Source organism: Cydia pomonella, chromosome 1, assembly GCF_033807575.1.
Source record: "Cydia pomonella isolate Wapato2018A chromosome 1, ilCydPomo1, whole genome shotgun sequence".
Classification (NCBI taxonomy): Eukaryota; Metazoa; Arthropoda; class Insecta; order Lepidoptera; family Tortricidae; genus Cydia; species Cydia pomonella.
In genome coordinates this window covers 40,474,753-40,498,994 of record NC_084703.1, presented here as the reverse complement: position 1 = coordinate 40,498,994, position 24,242 = coordinate 40,474,753, and the positions used below count along the sequence as shown (strand labels likewise).

The following is a 24,242-nucleotide window of genomic DNA, read 5'->3' as shown; positions in this document are numbered from 1 at the left end:
CACGAGTCAAAGGAGCTCACGGGGGTAAGCGCGCTTGCTGTTTACATTTGCGTTCGGATTTTCATTCGGTTACAAACCTTGCATATCGTGCATATTGATTCGACTATAATTATATAGCTATCAAAGAGCATATAATGACTACGTTCTAGCTATTATAGCTTACGAGCTGTGGCTGAGACACGAGACGAGCCGAACCACGAACTACAATCAGCAGATGTGTACATACCATTAGTTTGTTGATGTGACACTTTTGACATTTGTTTGACACAGTTGTCTTTATGTCTTGTGACAACTGAGAGTGAGAGTTAAAAACCATCACGCCGTTGGTTGAGTTTTGTCGATGAATTGAATTGGACATAAAACGATAATAAGCAGATATATAGCTGGACAATGAGTAAGTAATATAGGGTTGGTGTGGGCCTGTTTCAATACTAACACAAATTAATTATCTGGTATACTATGTCGTTTAACTTTTCTCCTAACGTTCCTCCACCTGTGGTATTCGGCACTGCCGCCAAACGTGAGTATTCTACTATTCATAAACAACGCTCTAAAGCTATCTCGAAATCAGTAGCGGTAAAATAATTGGTGAAACATTAATATATAACGGTTCTCAAGCATTAAATACATCCTTACTATTAATACCGATGTGAAAACTCGTAAAACATTATCCCGTTTATTTCATATTTTTTCTTGACAATCTTTTAGTCGCTCGCTGCATGTAAATTATAAAATAAAAGCTTGTAAAAACTTTATTCTTCAGGCATGCGTAAATATAAATCGTTTTTATCCTAAGTAGGAATAATAACATGTTAACATAGAATAAATCAATCATGCATAATATAAACTAGCTTAAGTGTTTTCATGTTAATTTTATAGTAGTATTGTGAATAAATTTGTTAGGTGAAGTTCATAAAAATGCAATGATTCATAGGTACACCATTTGGAACTTTAGCAGCTTCAGCTGCCTCCACTGCTCCCTCAATGTTTGGGGGCTCCACCTTTGGCACTACTACCACAAAACCCACTACAGGTTTGTGTTAAAAATTATATAGCATAGCATGCATGTAAATTCTACCTTGAATTTCCTATCTAATTTTGACCACTCATTTTTCATTGGATATGTGGGTGTTGACATTACGGAATCACTTAAGGCATTCACAACTACATGTGTGTACAACTATGTGAGACATGTCAATTCATTCTAAATAAAAATAAATCATAACTCTTTTCAGGATTTAGTTCTTTTGGGACCTCAACTGCAACATCAATAGGTGGCACAGGAAGTTTGGCCTTTGGTGGAGGCGCTTCAACTTTTGGTAGCACCGCACCAACATTTGGCAGTACTGCACCAACATTTGGCAGTACAGGACCAGCATTTGGTAGTACTGCTCCTACCTTTGGCAGTACAGCTTCAAATTTTGGGACAGGAGCTCCAGCTTTTGGAAGCACAGCCCCAGCATTTGGCACAAATACTTTGACTACAAACACCTTTGGTGGAACATCTACACTAAGCACTGGATCAACATTTGGTTCAACTTTTGGACAAAAGCCTGCTACTAGTGGTTTTGGTGGATTTGGCACAGGACTGACCTCAACATTTGGTCAGCAAAATCAGGTAAAATACTTAAAGTTACCTACAATTTTCTATGCATATTGCTAGATTTTTTTTTTTAAAGAAATTGACACACTGCAAAATACCATTGTTTGCATATTGATTATTTGAGTAACATTTATGTAAAAGGTAGTTACAGCCATGATCCATATCATCAGACAAACACAATGACAATTACATAAAGTGTTAATCATGCTCCAGTGTTTGTTTTGTCTCATCTCGCCTTATATGTTTTATATCCCCTGAAATATCACCACTCATGGGAGCCTGGGGTCGGCTTGGCAACTAATCCCAAGAATTGAGTAAGCACTAGTTTTTACGAAAGCGACGCCATCTAACCTTTTAACCCGGAGGGTCAACTAGGCCTTATTGGGATTAGTCCCATTTCCTCACAATGTTTTCATTCACTGAAAAGTGACTACGAGCCGGGGTTTGGACCCGCAACCTCTAGATTGCAAGTTGCACGCTCATACCACTAGGCTACCAGAGCTTTTTTTTTAATGGTATGCAAAATATAATATTAACATGTTATAACTGTGATTTACAGTGGGAAAAAATATAATTATTAATGAAAATATAGACACAAATCAAATTATTTTATTGCTCACTCTTTGGTGTTGGTTATAGGAGCCTAGTCTTTCAAAGATTGCATACACTCGACAAAATGAAGACAAATGTTTGATTATTTACAGCCTTGGCCACTGGAGGGCTTGAATGTCTATTACAGATTATAGAAACATACCCCATTTTATAGAAATAAATTGTTTGAATAGGACAGGACATCCTAATACAGCAGACTATTGAGTATTAAAATAACTTTCTCTTAATGCTCTCTCTTCCTAATGCAATACCCTGTATATTGTGTACTGTTGCAGCCCCAGCAACAGCAGCAAGGTCCAGGGTCGGCTCATGAGGCACTTGTGGCTGCAGTGTTCAACTGTTCAGTGTTTGGTGACGAAAGAGACCAGGTGCTCGCCAAATGGAACCTTTTGCAGGCACAATGGGGCACTGGTAAGTTTCTCATTAATCCCACCACAAGTACCACAACATAAAAACATCTCTGTGGTACAAAGCTGAGCTCATTGTTGTTGTTGATTTGCTGCCAATACTATCTCAGCGGAAATAATAAAATGCCGCCATCAAGTCCTTAAACCATTATAAAAATTCTATGCTCTTATGTAATGAAATTTCTCAATTCAGTTTTTTCATTGTTTGAAAAACTAAGTATAATATGTTTTTTACCACTTACAGTATTGTTTTACATAGAATAGTTGTAAGTAATGGCCTACTTTGCAATCCGTTTTTCAGGGCTTTCACGTAAACTAATACATTAATGTATAACAAACGTCATAAGACTCATAAGGTACCTAACTATTACGTTAGTTACACATTATAAGAAATATTCTTACAACTTATAATAATTAAAGTAGATTACTATTGTTAAATTGTTCGTTTCAGGTCATGCATATTACAGTCGTAACGCGCCGCGTTTAGAGTTGAACGAGCAGAATCCCCTATGCCGCTTCAAGGCGGTCGGGTACTCGCGGCTCGGCGCCCACGAGGACAAGGAGGGCCTCGTTGTGATGATGTTCAACAAGTCTGTTCAGGAGATTAAGTGAGTACCTGGCATTCAGGCCAAATTCATTTTAATTCTTCCTTGTTAACATAGAAATAATTTATTTTCTATAGATTGTAGATTGTATGTAGATTGTAGATCCCTGGCAGGCCTTTTTACTATATCGACCCAACGGGTTGGTGGATATCCACTATCCCACTCTCCATCCACCTTGCCAACAATAAAGCACTTTTTAAGTTGTCTGGCTCCTACTTAAGGACCTGTTGGAGACAAATGATTGATAAGTGGCCTGGGCGGCGAAATAAGGACTCAATTGTCAGTTATGCTCTAATCAAGCTTATTTTCCAGGCAATAATGTTACATAAGGATGTTTCTATACTAAAATGTATTGATGTTTCAGCACCAACAAGCAAGTACTCCAGACTTCTTTGAGCAACTTGTTTGGCAACAAGCCGAATTTGGTAGTTACCATCGATTCAGTGGGTGCAGTGACTGATAATAAAAGCCAGGTAAATAGACACAAGTAACTGACAAACATTTTTTTGGATACACACTTATAGCTGGCCGTATTTGCTCTCCTTTACTTATCTACTCGTATCAAGTATTCTTCAAGACCTTTCTAATTTCAACATGTTTGTATTTCTTAATTGAAAAGTTTCATTCGCTACCTTCCAACTGCATCATCTGTAGAACGACCAATCTGGCCTAGTGGGTAGTGACTCTGTCTATGAAGCCGATGGTCCCGGGTTTGAATCCCTCCTGGTAAGGCCATTTATTTGTCTGCTGAGCACAGACATTTGTTCCTGATTCATGGGTGTTTTCTAATTTATATATATAGTTGTCTGAATACCCACAATACAAGCCTTCTTGAACTTACTGTAGGGTTTTAGTCAATTTATGTAAGGCGTCCAATATTTATTATTATTTATTTATCATCAGAGCAGCTTCACGTTAGTGTATTATTGCAGTGTCATCAGAATGTAAGTTTTCTAAATTACAATTAAAATATACGGAGTGAAGCTAAATAAAAGTGTGTAAAAAGACAAAACTGGGCTCTTACATGTAACTTAGTGTATCTTAAACCACTTGAAACTCCTTGAAAATCCTAGTCTTTTACAAAAATTATCCGTATTAGGAAGATAAGAACCGTAATCAAGAATATTCACAAAACTGTAGCAATTACCCAGACACTATGAATTTAATTGTAGCATCCTGTTAGCACTGTCTAAAATGCTATGGTACAGTACGTTGGACAGTAGTTTCGGTATTAAATAACTCTTGAAGTGGCATAAATCATTTTTGATTTGTTGGAATTTTGATTTTATTTCAATTAATCAAATTTCAAATTTAAATGACGTAATCGGTCGGGAGCCGACGGCTTACTACTCCAAGGGATAATAATAATAATAAAATCTAAAGAAAGACCATCGAAAACTTCCGTGGTGAACGTATAACGACCACGATTTACAGGTGGTGATATACGTGGTAGACAAAAACGCCAACAACGCTCACATATCCGCGACGGAGCTGGCCTCGTTCCTGAACGCGGGCGGGGCGCGTGCGGCGCTGACCGGCGCCGGCTGCGGCACCATCGCGGCCGTCACGCGGCCCACGCCGCAGGCGCTCGCGCAGTACTTGCAGACTCCTCCTCCCGGTGAGCCTCTACTGACACTGGCCTGGACTGAGCTGGAAGACGGTTCGAACTTACATTTAGATTAAATTTAAAAGTAGAAAAATTACTGTCTTGGGTGAGACTTGAACTCACGGCCTCTGGATCGATACTCCAGCGCTCTACCAACTGAGCCACCAAGACTTCATCCATAGCCAGCATATTTTTCCACCATATGGGTCTAGGGGACCCTAGCGACATGTACCGTAAGAACGTTCTTAGACGGCTACCGGAGTTCCAAGTCATATTGCAAATTCACCAGTAACGATGTGCTACCCATACTAAATTAATTTTTAATAGCATCGTTCGCAGACGTTTTTGCTTGTTGAAAATTGATTTACATTTAGATATCACAATGATGCCACGTATTATAGAAACTATGCCATTTTATTATCATTCGCTCGTTCGTACATGTGTTGGCTTGAGTCACGGGAGTATGATGTAATTTGTTTTACAAGGGGGCAAAGTTGTTTAATCACTCGTGCTGATATTGATATCCGAGTAAGCGAAAGATTTTAAAATTTAACCACGAACGTAGCGTTGCGAGGGTTTCACCACACCAACGCGAGGAAACTACTAACTATGAAATACCAAAAAATTCAAATTCAAATAAACGTAGTAACAAAAATATCATTCAAAATCATCATTTATAAATCAATTCCACTAGCTAACATAAGGAAACAACTCGAAATGTACATCTGATTAATTAGCCCCACATGTGGATAAAATAAAATGCAACTTTCTCATTAGTGTTTGAACAATCAAGAGGGCCTTTGCCAGTTGGTGTGGTGAAAACGAAATTACACCATTTATAAGTTAGAATTGACCTTTTGATCTCTTTTCTGAACGCTGTTTTTTTTCCGTCGATAAATAAAGATCACTAAACGAACAGTTTTAATGGCGTAGGTATAGTTCGTGTCCACGATGACGCCCAGATTTGTCTAATCTAACCTTTAATAACATGGCAATACGAGTCAAGGCACGCGTCGTACGAATGACATTATAACAATATTGTATAAATAGAATATTATTATATTATTGAGAATAACTTGATTTGTGTTTCAAATTCCCCTCTCATTGTGTACAATTCTGCACTAACTGCAAGTTTCTGATCTGTTTTGTAAGTCCGCCATTTGTACAATTTTATATCGTGCAATAAAGTTTAAATAAATAAATAAATGACACGATCTATATTTTGATGGTCCTTGTCTACTGAAGGCTATTCTTGAAGTGTGATCGACTTTTATTGTACATGCATATTTCTGTCACTTATTTTCTCAACACTTGAATTGAATAAAAATGCCAGGTAACTTACTAACTTAGTGTCAATATTTTTTTATAGGAATGGATATGAGACTATGGAAGCAAGCGCAAGCCGACAATCCAGACCCCGAAAACTATATACCAGTTCCCATCATCGGCTTTTCCGAGGTAAGTTAGATAGAATTATTTCAGAATATTATGTTTTTCATAGAATTTCGATGTTGTGTAGGTTGTTGTTGTCGAGGTTGCACACATTGAATACCTGATAAATTCTAGTTCTCTGATGATATTAAAAAACCGCACAAGTGCGATTTGGACTCGCCTACCGAGGGCTCCGTACTTTTTGGTATTTCTTTTTATAGCAGCAACAGAAATACATCACCTGTGATAATTTCTACTGTCTAGCTATCACGGTTCATGAGATACAGCCTGGAGACAGATGGACGGAAGGACAGCAGAGTCTTAGTAATAGGGTCCCGTTTTTCCCTTTACGTACGTACCTTACCGTACCTTAAATTTTAGCCAATACATCATACCAATACATCGGAAAGGGACAAACGATGATCAGCGGCATCGTAACTTTAGTACACTTTTTTGAATAAGGGGGTTATATGTATAACGAACAACCAGAAACGAACTAAATATGTTGTAAAATTTTGTCGTCAAATTAAAAAAAAAATAGTATACCGTAATTTGTTCTGATATGGCATTGACCCGTTTTTGTCTATAGATCAAGAGTCGAGCACGCATCCAGGGCGAGGAGGCGAACCTGCAGGCCGAGTGGCTGAAGCGGACCGCGGACACACTGGCCGAACTACGCACCAGGCGAGCAGCCGCCGCGGCGCGGCTCGCGCAGCTGTCGGCCAAACTACATGCGCTGAGGCACACGCTGCTACAGGTACATACGTGGTGAAACTTCTCATTCAGGCCCGCCTGGTCGAGGGTAGGGTGAGAGAGATAGAGATATGATCCCGGTCGTCGGTTTGCGTCTACTATAGTTTTAGACGAGCCTGAACGAGTAGCTGTGGTGAACGGCGGGCACAACAGCCGAACGGTCCAAGCACGGCTCGCTCAGCCATCGGACAAATTAAACGCGCTGCAGCACACGCTATTTACAGTTACCATCAGCAGCAAAATGGCATGGCGACTTAATAAATAAATTCATTCATAATTTCTCCATGCAATTTCGCAGCTCACTGTACAAGCAGACTATAGTTATAGACGAACCTGCAGGAAACCATGACCGATCTTAGTTCGCCACGTGAGCAAGGCTCGCTTAGCTATCTGCCAAACTACGCGTGCTGCGGCACACGCGTTATATTTCTATCCGATTTATTAATTACTACATACGGGTTCAGCGAGCATCAGAAATCATCAAATCTATAAATCTCGTGGTCGTGGGTGTACTGAAGAACCGCAATCCAATGTCAAAAGAACCGCCTGCGCGTCGAGAGTCGCAGTTTATCGGTTCCTTACATGACAACTCTGTAATATTTTACATTAAAACACCGCACTGCAGCTGTGTTGCCCGCTTGTATTTCCAAACTACATAATATGACATCAAAAAATTAAAAATGAAATCCTAATATATTTCCTCGTCGTTTCTAGGCGATCGGTCGCAAGGAGGTGATGGGCCGAGTCGGCGCGGCGCTCAGTCCGGAGGAGGAGGCAGTGAGGGCCCGCCTTCACGAGCTAGCTTCCACTCTGTCCACCCCACCGCTGTATAACGTAAGTTACTTGACCATACTAATTTCATACAACTAAGCTACTGAAACATGAGCTTATTTGTTAAATATCAGTCAAAATGAGGGCGGCAACTATTAGGAATGTGGATATTAGCTAATATGGGGATACACTTCTTTTGCATGATGAAAAGTTGGTGAGAGTCTACGCTGGCTCCCCAGAACCATAACGGATTTATCCGTTTGCAAATGTGGTTTATAAATACCTGTATACTTACTTTACTCTTTGTTTAGAAAGATTAGTAGGCCAGTAAAAAGTAAACTGAACTACGTTTTTGCAAAGGTAGGTAGATAATTAGCCTTTTTGGAAATCTGCCAAAATGCTGCTGAAAATGTTGCCATCTCACCCAGTCTACAAAAACAAGGGTATTGGTATAAGAGTCCGTGGAGCCGTTTAAAATATTCTTAAGTACCCAATTTTCAATCGTGGCTGAATTCCGGGTAAGTCTCTGCCTTCGATGTCTAACCTGTCAAATATTACAATAATGGCAGACGAATGTTTGAAATGTGACCGTACTTAAGAATTATTTCGCTTAATATTCAGTTATTTCCTCACAAGTGTGATGAAAAAAATTGTGTGTACAAGAATTACGAACTCATGTCAATTAAGCCCTAACCTTCGACTTCGTCTTAAAATTAACACTTATTCGTAATTGTTTACCGCCCTTAGTACACAATGTACTATTGCACCTTACTCCTTTGTAATAAGGCGAACAATGTATACATATCTGTGACGTCGAATGTACATGTTTTAAATGAAATCCATTTTGATTTTAGATTTGTATGACGCCCCGCCACTAGTAATTACTGTAAATAGTCATATGCGACAACGATGGCGAGCCTCTTAGTTTAACATGTAGCATTGTTATTACAATGTACATTTTTGTACATTCTGCATCAAAAGTTGCGTATCAGACTATGTCAACTCAAAGGAATCTACAATTCTCTGATAGCTTAACAAAAAGAGCTGCGAGTATGCAGTGGAAGGGCAAGACCAAAATTTGGTGTGGGCAAGGTACATTTAGCGAGGCCCTCTGGTGGCATTTTACGTCTCTATTATAATCAATTCTCTTTGCTACTACTACATATTGTGTTACTATGGCGACCTAGCATAATTTATTTTATCATCCTTAACTTTTCGGTAAACCTAACTACTCCTGTATTAGTCGTGGGGGCCAATACTTAGGAGATTGGCTGATGTTAGACTAGGTTACCCTGGGTCTCGTTCTAGCAGCACAAAAAATCAGTCATTTGAAAGTTTACCTCTACTAGAATATCTGCCTATAGTCTTTCGAACGCGAAGGGTCGCCAGCGCTACCCTGGGAAGGGTACCATTTTTTTTGTTTCGTTTTCAGAGTAATCATTTAATAACTAAAATAATGAATCCCAATAGGACAATAAATAAATATCTCTGTAGCTTAGAATATCTCATTATAATAGTCACAAATCACCATAATGTATATTATTATGCTATAAAAATAAAAAGATTAGTTTATATATACCCGTGTTTTTTTTATTTCCGTTAATTTCAAGGGTGCATCCCTGACCTTAAATTAAGTAACGTTCTCAAAGACAACGCTATTCTAATTAACTCCATTTCGGAGATAATCAATATTTAATTTTTATCTTTAGGCCCAAACTAGCGTGTACACTTGCCTTAGAGCCTGTTTACATATTGATTAGTGTTTAGTATGAGTTAATACATTTGCTACTAAACGTAAATACTATTTCGGACGATTGATGTTCAAAATGACATTGATATTGATATGTCACAGTTTCCAATTGTTTCAATGAGTTAAATGTAATGCTCGTGTTACAACATCGCTATATGCAACATTTAATTAATTAGTATAACAATAAAAATTAGTAAAAAATTATTATTATTTTTTTTCATAACTAACTATGCCATTTAGTTTCCCTTAACATACTTGCCGATACCCCGAATTTAACGGAATTCAATGAAAACACGGTGTATATATAGTTTATTTAGTGTAAAACGGAACTCAGTTGCAATAGAGTTTGACTCTAATTATCAACCGAATCGATTCTACTAGTGTCAAATCGTTTCAGTCGCGTCCAATTGTGAAGCTATGAATTCTTAAAAATAGAAATCATCATCAATAGAATCGATTGCATGGCCTTTGCAGATTTAATCGAGAATCGTAAAAAATCGTTTCGAATTTGCATTGGCATCACCTTATAATTGCTTTTTGACATGTTTCAGCCTACGGTTCGAGTTTGATTTACAAGTGCGAAAAGTAGGAAATTACCTTTACCTTTGTGAATTACCTTTTCGCATGTGTATTCTAAAACGTTTAACAGTATGTGGCCCTCTAAATTTTCGACATACGCACGTATAGTGCTAATTAGCGCACTAGGGCGGTAAAGTAGCACCATATGTACTGTAAGGGACTACCAAGCTCCGTACACGATATTATCGACAACTTGTGAAATCTCTTCAAGATATAACCAGCTATTAGATTATCAATTTGGCGGCTCATGCATCGGAGACCGCTGTATATGTTTATTTTCAAGTATCCCTTATCTTCACGTAAATCCGGCTTTGTTTGGTACACAGATCATTCGCACACTAGATTACCATACATGCACGTGTAAATTGCTATACACGTCATGTGTGACGACCTGACGACAGACAAGAATGTTCACTTTCTTCACGAAATAAAGCACCAGAAAATTATTAGAAAAACGTAGACCGCAGTTACTTATTGACACAATCTCTATTTGATAAATGGACCCATTTTTTATGTGAAAACCCATCCTCAATTTTTTTTTATAAAGTTCAAATAATTTTTTCTGATTTTTGTAGGTTGGATCCTTTTCTCTAAATTACGAAAAAAATAGAAAGTACTTTAAAGAGTAGGCATAGATTCCATAGTGGCAAAGGGTCACATTAACTTAACCGCCACTATACGATCGAGGTTACGCTTTCATTTTAAAACGACATGCTAAAAAATTATTAAAATACTAACATATAACTATATTTGGCATTAGTTTTCGTTGCTAGATTATTTACTTTCAATAAACGTTACGTAACGTTCACTCGGTTTCAACGACAGCTCGTCCGATGTGCTTATCCTGTCAAAACAAATGTGTATCGTTACTTGGCACAAGTAGAGGTACCTGAATTTGCTACATTTACAAAACTCCTTAGACTAGTGGCTCTGTGCCCTGTAGTGCTCGCGAATAAATTTGAAATTTGTTCCAAAACTGATTCGACAAAAAAAACAATATTACTTATTATAGGTTCTATAATAAGTAATATTGTTTTTTTTTGTTGTCTATCGGGAGTCCGTTAAAATGCGATTAGCAGAGGAGAACAATCGGATATTGGGACATAGAGTCGGACCACACTAAGTTTTCATGATCTGTTAGCGTGGTCAGAGTCTAGGAACATCGTTTAGTCGGACATCGGTCAATAGTGCTACGTGGAAAGGTGTTCTATGCCCTCATGTGAGTAAGAGCGCGCTATCGGCAGACTGCGTTATCTATCGATGACGATTGCGCGCGGCCTTGCCTGGCCACTCTGCCTGCGCGTGGACGTTATCTGTTTATCTTTGACGGTGTTAATACTGTCTGTGGGCTATGTGGCGGATTAGCCGACCTGAGGTTTTTGCGCTGCATTCATTTGTTGCGTTGTTAGACCGTTAAATGGGCGGCCATATTTGTAAAGTTAATTTGACAATAAATACTGATACTGGTCATGGCTTGTCCAGTGGTCAGGGAGGGATTTTGTCAGTGTTGCCGCCTGAGACCTGTAAAATTGTATCTTATAGCCTGAGCTTGTAGTTTTATAAAATACGCCCCAGCAATAAATAAAAATGAATGAAATAATGAATGATGAGTGTAATGAATGAGTGGTCAAGCACTAACGCAGTAGGTATGCCGTCCTACACCTCCGCCTACAACAACTATCAAGGCTATAGATATGACTAAGTGTGAGGGTGCCAGTAACTACTGGGAACTTTTAAGGCAGTTTACTGAAACACTAATCGACTTAAAACTATTTATTAAAGCACTATAAATTTATACTAAACTATTTCTACTGTTTTCATTAGTATTGAACTCTAACAACATTTTGGTGGTAACTACCTTTTGGTAACTACTGGGCAAAAGAATCCCAGAAGTTACCATCAAACCAAGTAGCCCAGGCAACGAATGCTCAAAAAAAGAGAGAAATGCTTGAAACACAATTTTTGACTTCATAACTTTGTTTGGACTAGTTACCGGACGTAGCCCTTGAGCCGGGAGGAAAGGAAGATTTAAAGGTCCAATTTTTCGGTTTTTCGATTATATGTCGGAAACTATGCGTCTTAGCGACATGAAGAAAGAAATAAAGAAAGAAAGTATGGAAAGTATGGTCACTTATACAAAATTAAAGTTTATTAAATTTGTTATAAGTTTATTTTAGTAATCTCTTTCGATATCCTGTATAGTTTTTGAGATATTTGCTCTTGAAAGTTTATTTAGGGCTCTCAATTTTATCTTGATTTCTACATCAGTGAAGCTGCTGGGCCGTGTTTGGTATCATTTTCATATAAATCGGGGGTTCACGCGAAAAAGGCACAATGGTTGTCGATTTGCGGTAAATGCCCAGCATAACTAACTAATCGGGGGTGCTGAATTTATTTACACTGCGACTATTCCGAAGTAAAAACAAAAAAACAAACTTTTTTTAGCTCCTCTTCACGCTTACCGTTACTACAGCTGAACCGTTAACCCAGTACACCTCAAATTGTACAGGTGACCAAGGTAACTCCGGGCTTAACCGGTTAACCACGGGTTAGTGGGAAGGTGCAAGTTGCCCTTAGTTTACATTGTTTACACCTGCACTTATCAAATTCAATGACCTAGGCGAATAGGAAATGAATGATTACAAATATCACGTGTGGCATGAATGTATTCATACAATTAGAATTATCTAACGAATGATTAGGGTAAATCCTTTGGTTTTATATGAGATATAATATTACTTAATCTTAATCATGTCGTGCGCCCTCTGCGTGCCCACACGACTTTCAGATGATAATCAATAATGTAATTATATACATTAGATTAGAGATTAGATATAGACTTTGATATTTTGATATTTTGACGGCCTGCCTGGCCTAGTGGGTAGTGACACTAGTGACCCTGCCTATGAAGCCGATGGTCCCGGGTTCAAATCCTGGTTAGGGCATTTATTCGTGTGATCTGCGTGGATATTTTTTCTTGAGTCATGGATGTTTTCTATGTATTTAAGTATTTACAAATATGTATATATTATATTTCATCATTCGCTTGTCCTTTCATTTGGGGTCGGCGCAGCATGTATTCTTCTATATCTTTCTGTCACCCGTCATCTCATCGTTCACTCGCGTTCGTTTCATGTCATATATATAGATATATATATATATATATATATATATATGACATGAAACATATATATAGATAGATATTCGAGTATATCGTTGTCTAAGTACCCGCAACACAAGCCTTATTGAGCTTACCGTGGGACTTAGTCAATTTGTGTAATAACGTCCTATTATATTTATTTTATTTATAATTTTAAACGAAATTGAAAAAAGAGAAGAAAGTTTTCAATTGGGTTGCACTGTGATCATTAAAGCTTTTTATGACATTATAAACTTTTGTGAAGTCGGTTTTTGTTAAAGATTTTATAAATAAGTGAAGTTCATTTCAACTAATTAAACTATGGTAAATGTTATAGCGCGTTAGTTCTATTCATATCATAGTTATAGTAATCCTCTGTATATATCCATTATGTACATTGTTATTGTAAATCAAATGTCATATTTTTGGTTTAGGTTTGTTGGAGGTTCCCATAACACGAAAAATATCATCGAAATGTAGAGACTCTTAGGGTTGGTTGCACCAACACAATGACTGGCCTGAACTGAAGTGGTCACTCGGCAGTGAACTACGAAGATTTCTATAGAATAAAGTTTAGCGAACGTTTTAACGGTACCAGGCTGTTCGTGCTACCGCCCCTTAATCATCAATGTGTCCAAAGAAATTAGGCGTTCGAAACGCCCATGATATTATTGACCAAAATGAGCGATCTGAATTTGTCCCTTAACCTGGCAACCGACACAGACAAAATTCCTCCATAATAGCTAAAGGTAACTAGGTGCCGTAGTAACGTAGGTGCAGATAATGAATATACTCGTAAAAGTAATCTACTCGTTGTACCTGACTGTAAGGTGGTCATCAAGATGCAGACCCATCTCAAAGTCCAAGAAACCATTTAAACACCGGTAACATCTAACCAAGCCAAGCGTGGTATAAGCAAACTAAAACTTTCGCAAAGTCACATCACAGTGTTGCGCGAAGTCGAAAAATAAACTTTATGTAAATAACACTAAAGTTGAGTTCATTAAACGTAAACAAGCTTGCCAAAGATAAGCCTGCTACAATGACGATCACAATGACAAACAGCATTAGACAAAAATGTAACGCGATCCGGTTGAAACTGGTAAGGAAGATAAATGCGAGTCGCGCTCACCACACGCGCTGAGGCAATTAGGGGTCTACCTAATTTACTTAATCTACAATATATTGAGGGCTCAATTAGTAAATCTAGAAAGGACGGCCGACACGTTCTGCATTCTGTTTACTTATTCTTAACCTGATTTAGCCTCGTATTTATATTGCAGATGGATGACCTTCCGATTGAGTGGTAAATTGGCTAATTGACCTGACTGTAGTATATGGGGTATAAAAACACAGTTTGGTGAATGGAATGTCAATGAAACTTTAGCCCTTCATATAAAACAACTGGTAATTTTGGCCGGCTGCGTATAGTATTTAAATAATAATTGGGGTTTTGTATAGATTAACACAGCAAAAGCTCCAATCGCGTTCAAATCAAATAAGTTTTAGTGGTGTGAATAAGAAAAGGTAATAACAGCCTTGGGAGGTATGTTTGTTGGGAGACGGGGAGCCAATAGTGTCGTTTGGAACTCGTTACTTACAGCGACTACTAATAGTCGCTGCCATACGTCAGGATTACCCCTGACGAGTCAGGGTTTTTGGTCCCTTGTCAGGATTGCGGGGGGACTTGAAGAGTGTCAGGGTTTCTCAGAAACCTCTACTAACGACTAGAACCTAGCTTTAAGTTTGGATGAGGGCGAGGAAAGGGAAGGCTATGCGAGTTATCAATCGTGGCGCGTTAAGGGGCTACTGGCCCACAAAAGGCTTTGAAATAATGGATGTAAAATGAAGGTTATCTAATAGGTTTTTTATTATCTTAATTTGTATACTTGCTTGTGTGTGTTTTTATAAACATTAAAAAGTATTTGAATTTTGAATAAAACTTGATTTTTTTTCGTAAAATGGTTGTCTAGGGAATATTAGGATTTTAAGGACGATTTTCGGACTTTTGTCAGAATATATGTACCACTTTTTCTTATGACAACCCTAAGACTTGAATCTGGTATAATCCGGTTCCTGATAATATTTCGTTTCAAAAAAAAGATCACGTTATATACTTACAAAATGAATTATATAATAACACGCCGGTTTTGGCTGCCTGTCACGCCTCGAAACTTTCACATGTCATTGTACTATCGTAAGGGCATTGAGATTAAAGTTATCAGTCTAGACTTTTATCGTATCAGTTCAATCTTCAAAGGTTTAATAAATGATTTGCAATAAAACACTTATGTTCGAGGGCGAAGCTATACACTTTTTTATGAGCTTTTCATGTTTGCTGTCCTTGTATCATGTGACGTGTGCTGCCTGGCAATTTCTATTTAAAGTTGTACCCCTTTCGATCCTTAGTGAGATAGGTACGTGAGTACTCACTATACCCGTTTTTACTCGTTTATACCCAAATTGGTGGGTATAAACTATTGGGTATAAACTATTAAGAGTGCTGAAAATACCATATAAATTTGAAATATTGAAAGAAATATATGTTTAAGGGGGGTTCTCACGTATTTAAATATACCATAGATGAAGCATATCACGATTTGTATTGAAACCAAGCGTGCCGACTTTTTACCACCTACTGTGACGTCACTGCCGAAATATAGTGACGGGAAATCTAAACCGATTCAAAGACACCGATGCCCCTCCGCCCCGCTACGATTCAACTGCTGTCTCGCTCATACTCATAGATTTTATATTTGTGGTCTGGCTAGCTCACTCCCCGCTCCCTAAAATTACAAATCGATTAACATGAATGCATAACATTCCAACTAGCATTTATTCAAGTAACTAACATTAAATAAATAAATATTATTATTATAGGACATTATAGTTTTAAACCCTAAAATATTGTAAGTTTAAGCCCTTAAATATCGTAAGTTTAATTTATTTCAATAATAATTTAATATAATTTTTTAGAGTAAGTCGTACTAACACTGTATGGACCAAGGTCTGAAATAAATGATTTTTATTTTATTATTTATTATATTATTATTACACAAATTGACTAAGTCCCACAGTAAGCTCAATAAGGCTTGTGTTGTGTAAGGTTTGTGTTGTGTTTGTGTTGTGTTACTAGAGCTTCTTTTGCTTCCGGAACCTCGTCTGTATTTAGATACAGACAGATACCGCCACCAAACAGCCATGGAATCTACATAGCCATGGAATCTTTTTCCGTCCCATTTGATTTTCTTGGCAGCAATCCAATTTTTCTTTTTTTTAAGACACTATAAATTTATGAACATATCTCCTTTTTTAAAGCTTTTGTGTAAAATTAAGACATGAGTTTGTTTTACTAATAACTACTAAATGTGTTTTAGGGTTCCGTACAATGTAAAGAGAGACCGAAGCCCTCTTACACTTACCTATTCATACAACGCGTCTGGCCAACTCTATTGTTACACATGCAAACGAGTCTTTAAGACCAAGTTCGGCCTGGCCAGCCGCATAGGGCTCCATAATCGGCGTAATCCGTAATTGCTGAGGTCGCCGTCATCGAAATCGATGAGGAGGACTATATATCCTGCAAAGGAGATCGTCGATTTTGTTATGCGATTGCCGCTCCATGAAATCGGACGAATACCTACATGTAATAAATATGCGACGAATCGTTCGTACTTCTAGATTGTTAAGGTGAAAACAGAATCACTAAATATAACGGGAATTTTGAGCAACATACATAGATAGCAGTTATTTTAAAACACAAGTTCTATTTAATAAACATGATAGAAATATAATTAAAGAAAATCCAAAAATCAGTATGTAACATTTGAGGAGTTTCCTCGATTCCTCATAGATTCTACCATCAGATCTCGAGCTTCACAAAAATGTGTTTTGGAAACCTAATTTGCCTAACAAACATAACGAAGATGACAAATCACCAAGCGGGAACTATGCGTCGATGAAAAGTTCCATTCTGATCAGCATCAGCAGTTCCACTTCATCAAACGTCACTTTTTTAAATGGAAATGCTTGATTTGTTGATGAAAATACAAAAATCACTACTTAGTTAGGTCATAAGTTCCGTCACAAAGGTTTTGGCTGATAAAACGTAATACAAAGCGTTTAATAAAAAAAAGTTTGCCATGATTTGATTGTTTGTTTTATAATTATCAAAACGTAATATAATTATTTTAATTAACATTAAGATCGCGTCTTTAATTATTACTAGTTTACTTTGGGATTTTCGTTAGACGTGTATACTCGGCTGGATTGTGAAAAGAATTACTTTACTAAAGGGAGTAAAATTCAGTGTCACATTAATAAAATAGATACAATTGTTTATTTTTATGAACCTACTTTATTAGAACGTTATTTTATCACCAGCATTTAGTTATCTGAGTCTGTATTCTTAAGTCTTCAAACTTAGGGTACTTTTCAATGACACGTTCATTTTTGACTGCCATCCAACGAGTAGGTATGGTAAAACACTTACGGTTGCAATACCAATACACATGAATTATATATTTTAAGAAAGATAAGAGATCCAGCTTTTTTATGTAAGATTCAACCACGTAAAAAAGAAAAAAAAAAATAGAGATCAAATTCACCTTGAACGGGTCGCATATTTTTTGCATGTTTTTATAACACGACATAGAATTATGCGAATCAGATACAGCAAATTTCGTTAAATAATATTGTAAGTAATTCAGCATTAAATATGCTTTCAACCCATATATATGAATAATAAGAGATCTGTACCTATAGCTTTTTTTATCAGTCAAAACCTTTTTGACAGAACTTATGACCTGACTAAGTATATGTATGCCTTTCACATTTAAAGAGTTCCTCAGAACTGAGATTTGACTAAAACGGGACCAATCTGTATATATAAATTCAATCAAAAAGATAATTTTTAAAATCGGTTCAGAAATGATGGAGTTATGTACATAGTAACAAACATAAAAAAACATACAACCGGAAAACAATTAAGTTCTTAAATCTCACTTTTGTAATTTATTTAGAAATTGTGTTTTACCCAACTAAATGAGTAAATACGGGTATTTATCGGGTACTTTGAGTAAATACTCAGTATTTATTCACCCCTGTCCATCTTTAATCATAATATGAGAAAACGTTTCCCCAAAATATCATAAAAACATTCAAGGTTGTATGACTGCGTGATTCTGAGCAGACTTATATAAAAAAATCCCAATTCTAACCCAATAATATATTTGGTAAAACTTTAAATAGAAATGTCCACCTACAGTTCGAACACGAGGTCCTAGGAAATAAACCCCTCCGCGCTGTTTACCCAACCACACACACAGTGCACTACATGCAATAAATACTCATGAATTCTAAAAAGTTACTCATAACATTTTAATCTGATAAAATTGTTCTATTTCATGACTAACTATCACGGTACTCGTAATATAATACAGCGCACATCCTTCCAATTCCCTAGTGCCCGAATACATAAACTTCTAGGCCTTCTAGCACAAAATCTCATCGTCTCGTTTCTTGTCGAGGCACAAAACAATTAGCATCTCTTTCTGCAGGTTTTTTTTAATACTACGTCGGTGGCAAACATTCATACGGCTCGGCCAGACTGCTATGAAATTATGACGTTTACTTAATACTTGCAGAGGCTGGGCTATCAAAATCGCTGCCAACTTACCATGGTCTGACTCTATAAGCCCTTTCTGCTAAAAAACTATGCAACTATTTATTATCGCTCGGCTAGCAGGACAGCTTAACAACAACAAAAACCCATATACATATGTACTTATTTGTGTAATTCAGGATACTTATCTAAGAAAACCTAAAATTGCAATCACACGCAAATGCATTGGGGCAGGTGTTTAAGCTATGCTATGTAATGAGTTGTAACACGAATTATCACGAAATATCGAAACGGTTTGTCACTATCAAATCGATAGTCGCATACAGACAGAGCTCCGATAAAAAATGTATTTCCGGGAGCTTACTGCACGATACAGTCAGGAACACTTAATTCGTATCCTTAACTGAAACTAGACCGAAGAAGGTAACTTCTACTGGCTCTATTTTATTTGTTTTACAAACCAAGACAAATCTTTAACGATTTTGATAGCACACGCAGTGCAAGTGTTATTTTAAACGTCAAACATCTATGAAGTTATGACGTATAAATATCACTTGCACTGCGTGTGCTATCAAAATCGCTGCAGACTTATCTAGGTCTACTAGTACTAGACATAAATATCATCATCATCCTGTTCTGGCCGGTTCCGGCCTCGGCGAATCAGTTTGTGCTGGCTAGTGTGAGCGACGATCGTGAGCTCTCAGGTGGCTGACGTAGCCTATTTTTGCAGTAAATGTACGGCCACCAAGTTCCACTCGCCTCTGCTCTTCAAAGGCTTGCACTTTTGTCCTCACTGTATGCCTCCACTTCGGCCGATCTTGTGCCGAAGTCTCCCAGTGCGATGGTTCAATGTTAGATCTCCGCATGTGACGCTTCAGCACATATTTGTATTTTACTTGAATGTTCATGTCATCATGTTATTTTAAATTGTCATTTTATAATGAGAGCGTAACTTCCTTGCGTAGGTCCTTGGTCCTTGTGACTCTAACACATTCACGGTCGTAGCGCTACGTCGTAGCCGATAACATAAGATTCCCGGTATGTAGAGGAAATGCTTCGTAGAGGCAAAACGACAACCTGTCGTGATTAGTGCTGAATGGTTTAAGCAAACTCGTGGCGGCACGGCATCGCGTCTAATATTATAGATTCATCTCAAGAGCTAGCGCCGAAAATGATGGACAGCAGCGTTATTTAAGAGTTTTTTAAACTAGTCACAAACTGTGTCGTGATCGGATCGGTCGGATCGGAGTGGTCGGATCAGCAAAATTTGACAAAATTATGCATTAGAGAAAAACCGAATGAATCGTGACTCCTGATTTCAGGTGTCGAACACGATTTTTTAGAGATTAGGAGTTCTGCATGAACACTGAAGTTCTAATATGTAAATATTTTGTTTTGTCTCAGGGCCGACTGAACGAGTTGCTGAGCGCTGTGCGGCTACAGAGGAGCGCCATCGGCGGCAGCTCCCACGAGCGGTATCAACTAGATCCAGGTAAATTATCTTTGCGGATCGATTCAAGAGTTCGTAGTGGCTTGGCTGTCAAGGTTTAGTGTTTCAAGAAAAAGCAAGTCGCACACACACATCCTACGTTCTTATTGATGTGTGCTTGCTCTCATTTCAGGAGTTCAGGACGAGTAGAACAAAAAAGTTTAAGGATTATAATGAAAATCACCGTAGCGTAACTATACTCTGTTCTCCAACTAAAAGCTTGCCGGTTGTTTTTAATGAAAAAAAATGACAGCATTGTATAAATTTTAAATATTTAATGTATATTTTACAGTATTTTCTTATTAGCCAAGACATAGCACCGTCAAATTCGTACCAAATGTTCTTTTTTTATACAAAAAGAAAAGGAAATGAAAGATATAAGGTTTTCCTTACTATGAAGAGATACATCGCTACGGTTTATTTAACCATGGCTAAGAATTCGGTTAAATCGACCACTGTGCTTCGTATTTTGTTTTAAATTATTTATATTAAAGGTAAATAATATTTTACTTATTTAGTCTTATTTATCAGTAGTAAAAATAGAATTTTATTAACCTTTTAGCACCCTTTTAGACGCCATTGTCCAATTTAAATGCATTTCACCGTAAAATTGCAAGCACCCGTCAGTTTTGTATAAGGATTGGACAGAGTAAAAACCTTTGTCATACTACAATTAATTTTTAAAGAGACCTGCTAAAATTATATTATACAATGATATACCTATCAGATCGGAATTATTGTGTCCTTTTTGAACTGTCATTGGGAGTCCTCATTTATCGACTTCCGATAAACATATATCGATACAACGTAGAACACAACATATTAAAAAGTTAGAATATTATAATAGAACACAACATATAGAAAAGTTGATGGATGTTTGACTGTAAAAGAAGTAGTAATATAAGCAGATAATATGGAAAAAAGACAACTACTTATTTCTTTTATAAAGAAAGTAATGGAATATTTGTTAACACTAAAAGAGACATTGAACGTGTAATTGAAAAAAAAAAAAACAGAACTGAAGTAATTCAATGAGAAACTAGTAACTATTAAGTTCTTAGTTTTAATTCCATATCTCTATTTCGAATTTTCAACTACTCAAAAGTTATCTGGAAGAGATTTCTCTTTAGCGATAAGAGCGCTTGTTATTTACTTTTAATATTTTTTTAATATTCTGTGTTCTTAATTGTATCAATATAGAAATATCGAAAGTTAATAAATGAGAAGTCCCTAATAACAATTAAAATGACGTATTTGCCGACAACATGACATTTTTAAAAGCAAAAATTGTTTCCTTTGCAAACCATCTAGACCGCACATAAATAATTACAAAGTGATATTTATTTTAACTTCATTGTAATTTAATGTTATTTAGCTGTAACTTGAAATAATTTAATTTCATTGTAATCTAATATTTGTATAATTCATAATTGACATAACTGTAAGCCCGCAAGAGTATGTTACAAAAAAAAAAACTGCCACGAGAATTCCGCCCTCTCCCTCAGGCATCCTGACACTATGCTGTATTGGGGTCTAGCAATTATGGTAAGCGGGTAAAACGAAGTTAAGCTGATGTCATTATCAGAGCTAATCATTTTGCTCAATAGATGACGATATTGTATAAGGATTAAAAGTAGAATTTGTACTTTAATTATCTTGCAGACGTCGCTCGTGTAACTTCAATTACAAAAAAGGGTAAATTACAATGACATCATCGTGTGCTTATAATCGATGTAATCTTATCTTGTCAAACCTATACAACTATTTTATAGGTGATTGATGACGAAAGCTACAATACGTGTAACTTTTAAAGGAAAACGAAGGCGGTGTTTCTACATCCGGGCAAGAATCAATGGAGCTGTAGTGGTGAGCAAAGTACGGCCGGCGAGCCAGCTCCGGCCCGCGCAAGGGTTTTATCCGGCCCACCGCCGGTCCTTCGGTTTCAAACCATAATGCATTTTTTCTGCAATTGCTCGGATTTTTATTTTATACACTATTGTCGAGCATTAAACTATTGTGTACATGAACCACAACTCGCTTTATTATCTCTCTCTCTTGCCCACCAGGTGCACAAGAAGACTTGAAACAATTCCTGACTCTCCAGCAGCGCGGTATGGCTCACCTCCTAGACACGGCACGCAAGGACTTGGACGCGCTAAACACGATCGCGGAAGGCATGTCCCGCCTTGTACGGGCCTAGCGAATCACCTCATGGCTATGACTTGTAATTTGAATTGTTGCATTAAGGGGGCCATTGATTACCAGTTCGCCGGACGATATCGGCTTTTGCGAATAACTGACAGGCCGATATCGTCCGGCGAACTGGTAATCAGTGGACCTCTTTAATGGATCAACATTAAATTAGAGTGAGCTACGAAGATTGAAGAATGTAAAACGGTATCTGTTGTGTGTCGTTGTTTTATCATTATATTGTGGATTATGTGAATGAATATACTTGAAATACTGAATTGTAATTTAAAGAAACGATTTTTTATTTATAAATGAAATCCGTTAATCTAAGGGTACGTTTGCAATAAGCTTGTTTTTAGAAGGAAAGGTCGGCGTCCAAGTATGTTAAGGCTTGAATAAAGCTTTCGCTCTAAATAGTTACTAGATATAAAAAATATCTGAACATGCACTTTAAGGTGACAAATTTTAACCACGCGTTCCTGAGAGCATAAGGAGCAAAAAATGTTGTATAAATGTTGTATGTAAGTTTTGGCCGAATTCGCCAAAATCTTTTTTTTCTTTTGCCGAAAAAAAAAAATAGTTTTAGCGTGTTCTGCACACGATACGTTATTTATTTTTACACCTTGGTGAAAAAAAAAATCATTACAACGAATAATTAAAGATTTTTTTTACGCACAGACAAAAAATGCGTATTTACTTTTAAACTTTAATGTCTGCTGCGTTACAGCTAAATAGCTAATCGTTTTTCACTAAATTATAACAGAAATAATTTTTCACAAAAATTTTGAGTAAGATGTGTACACCCATATTTTTACACTTGACTGAACACTAGCGACGCGGCCCGGCTTCGCGCGGGTTAACAAATTAGACGATTAAACCTCCTCAAGCATCACTCTTATCGGGAGGTGAAAACCGCATGAAAATCCGGTCAAGAGTTTTTGAGTTTATCGCGAACATACATACACACAAACAGCCGCGGCGTGGGACTTTGTTTTATAAGGTATCCGAAAATACGTATAATTGTGTATCGTAATTTTTGCGCAACAAATTCCAAATTTTAACTGGTTTTCCGAGGGTTATTACGGCTGTTGTGTGTGGTGGGGCTGGATAGGGGTCATTGTACAGTCGGCAAAATATTGATTACAATATTGCGTTGACATTATTAAAAAAACAAAAAAATATATTTTAATTTCCTTCGCTGAAATCAATTCATTAAACCAAAAGTAATTAAATGGAAAAAAAATTTATCGTGTGTTGATGCATATTAAGACCATAGCGATAAGAACTGCCCGCGTCGACAATATGCCAATCATTTACGCTCCGTATCTCTATCACTTTTCCATATTAGTACGACAGTGACAGTTGCGTTTCGTTCGCTACGGAGCGTTAACGATTGGCATGTTGGCTACGCGGGCTCTATTTTAGGCCAATAATATCGGCCTAAAATCTGTCTAAAATTGTCTAATTACGGACATCAACAAAAAATTTACAGATTTAAACATAAGGGATGTTTTTTTTTTGAGAACCATTTTTTTCATAGTTTCTTGCGCATAATACGCTATTTCGTTAGAATATAAATCATAGCAACATAGAACACAAAAGAACCGACTTCACAAGAGTTTAAAATGCCATAATTTTTTAACTGACTTAAATATTCCAAAAGAAGGAGGTTGTTTCGGTTGTA

The 24,242-nt window shown here is 37.1% G+C and overlaps 1 protein-coding gene and 1 non-coding gene across 3 annotated transcripts; one reads left to right on the top strand and one right to left on the bottom strand.

Moving 5' to 3' along the window:
- On the top strand, nucleotides 1-22,852 carry LOC133523381 (probable nucleoporin Nup54). Of its 2 annotated transcripts, none has more exons than XM_061858929.1 (12): nucleotides 1-394; nucleotides 935-1,033; nucleotides 1,236-1,618; nucleotides 2,491-2,626; nucleotides 3,074-3,230; nucleotides 3,592-3,700; nucleotides 4,662-4,845; nucleotides 6,203-6,291; nucleotides 6,854-7,021; nucleotides 7,732-7,851; nucleotides 20,284-20,371; nucleotides 22,435-22,852. In XM_061858929.1, exons 1-12 carry the CDS (start codon nucleotides 391-393, stop codon nucleotides 22,566-22,568), a joined length of 1,671 nt encoding a protein of 556 aa, XP_061714913.1. In that variant the 5' UTR covers nucleotides 1-390; the 3' UTR covers nucleotides 22,569-22,852. The 2 variants fall into 2 exon arrangements, with proteins under 2 accessions (XP_061714913.1, XP_061714903.1); XM_061858919.1 differs by having other exon boundaries at nucleotides 392-520.
- Trnad-auc (transfer RNA aspartic acid (anticodon AUC)) lies at nucleotides 4,932-5,004 on the bottom strand. The gene has a single exon. It is a non-coding gene; the product is annotated as a tRNA-Asp (tRNA).
- Nucleotides 22,853-24,242: the final 1,390 nt, after the last annotated feature.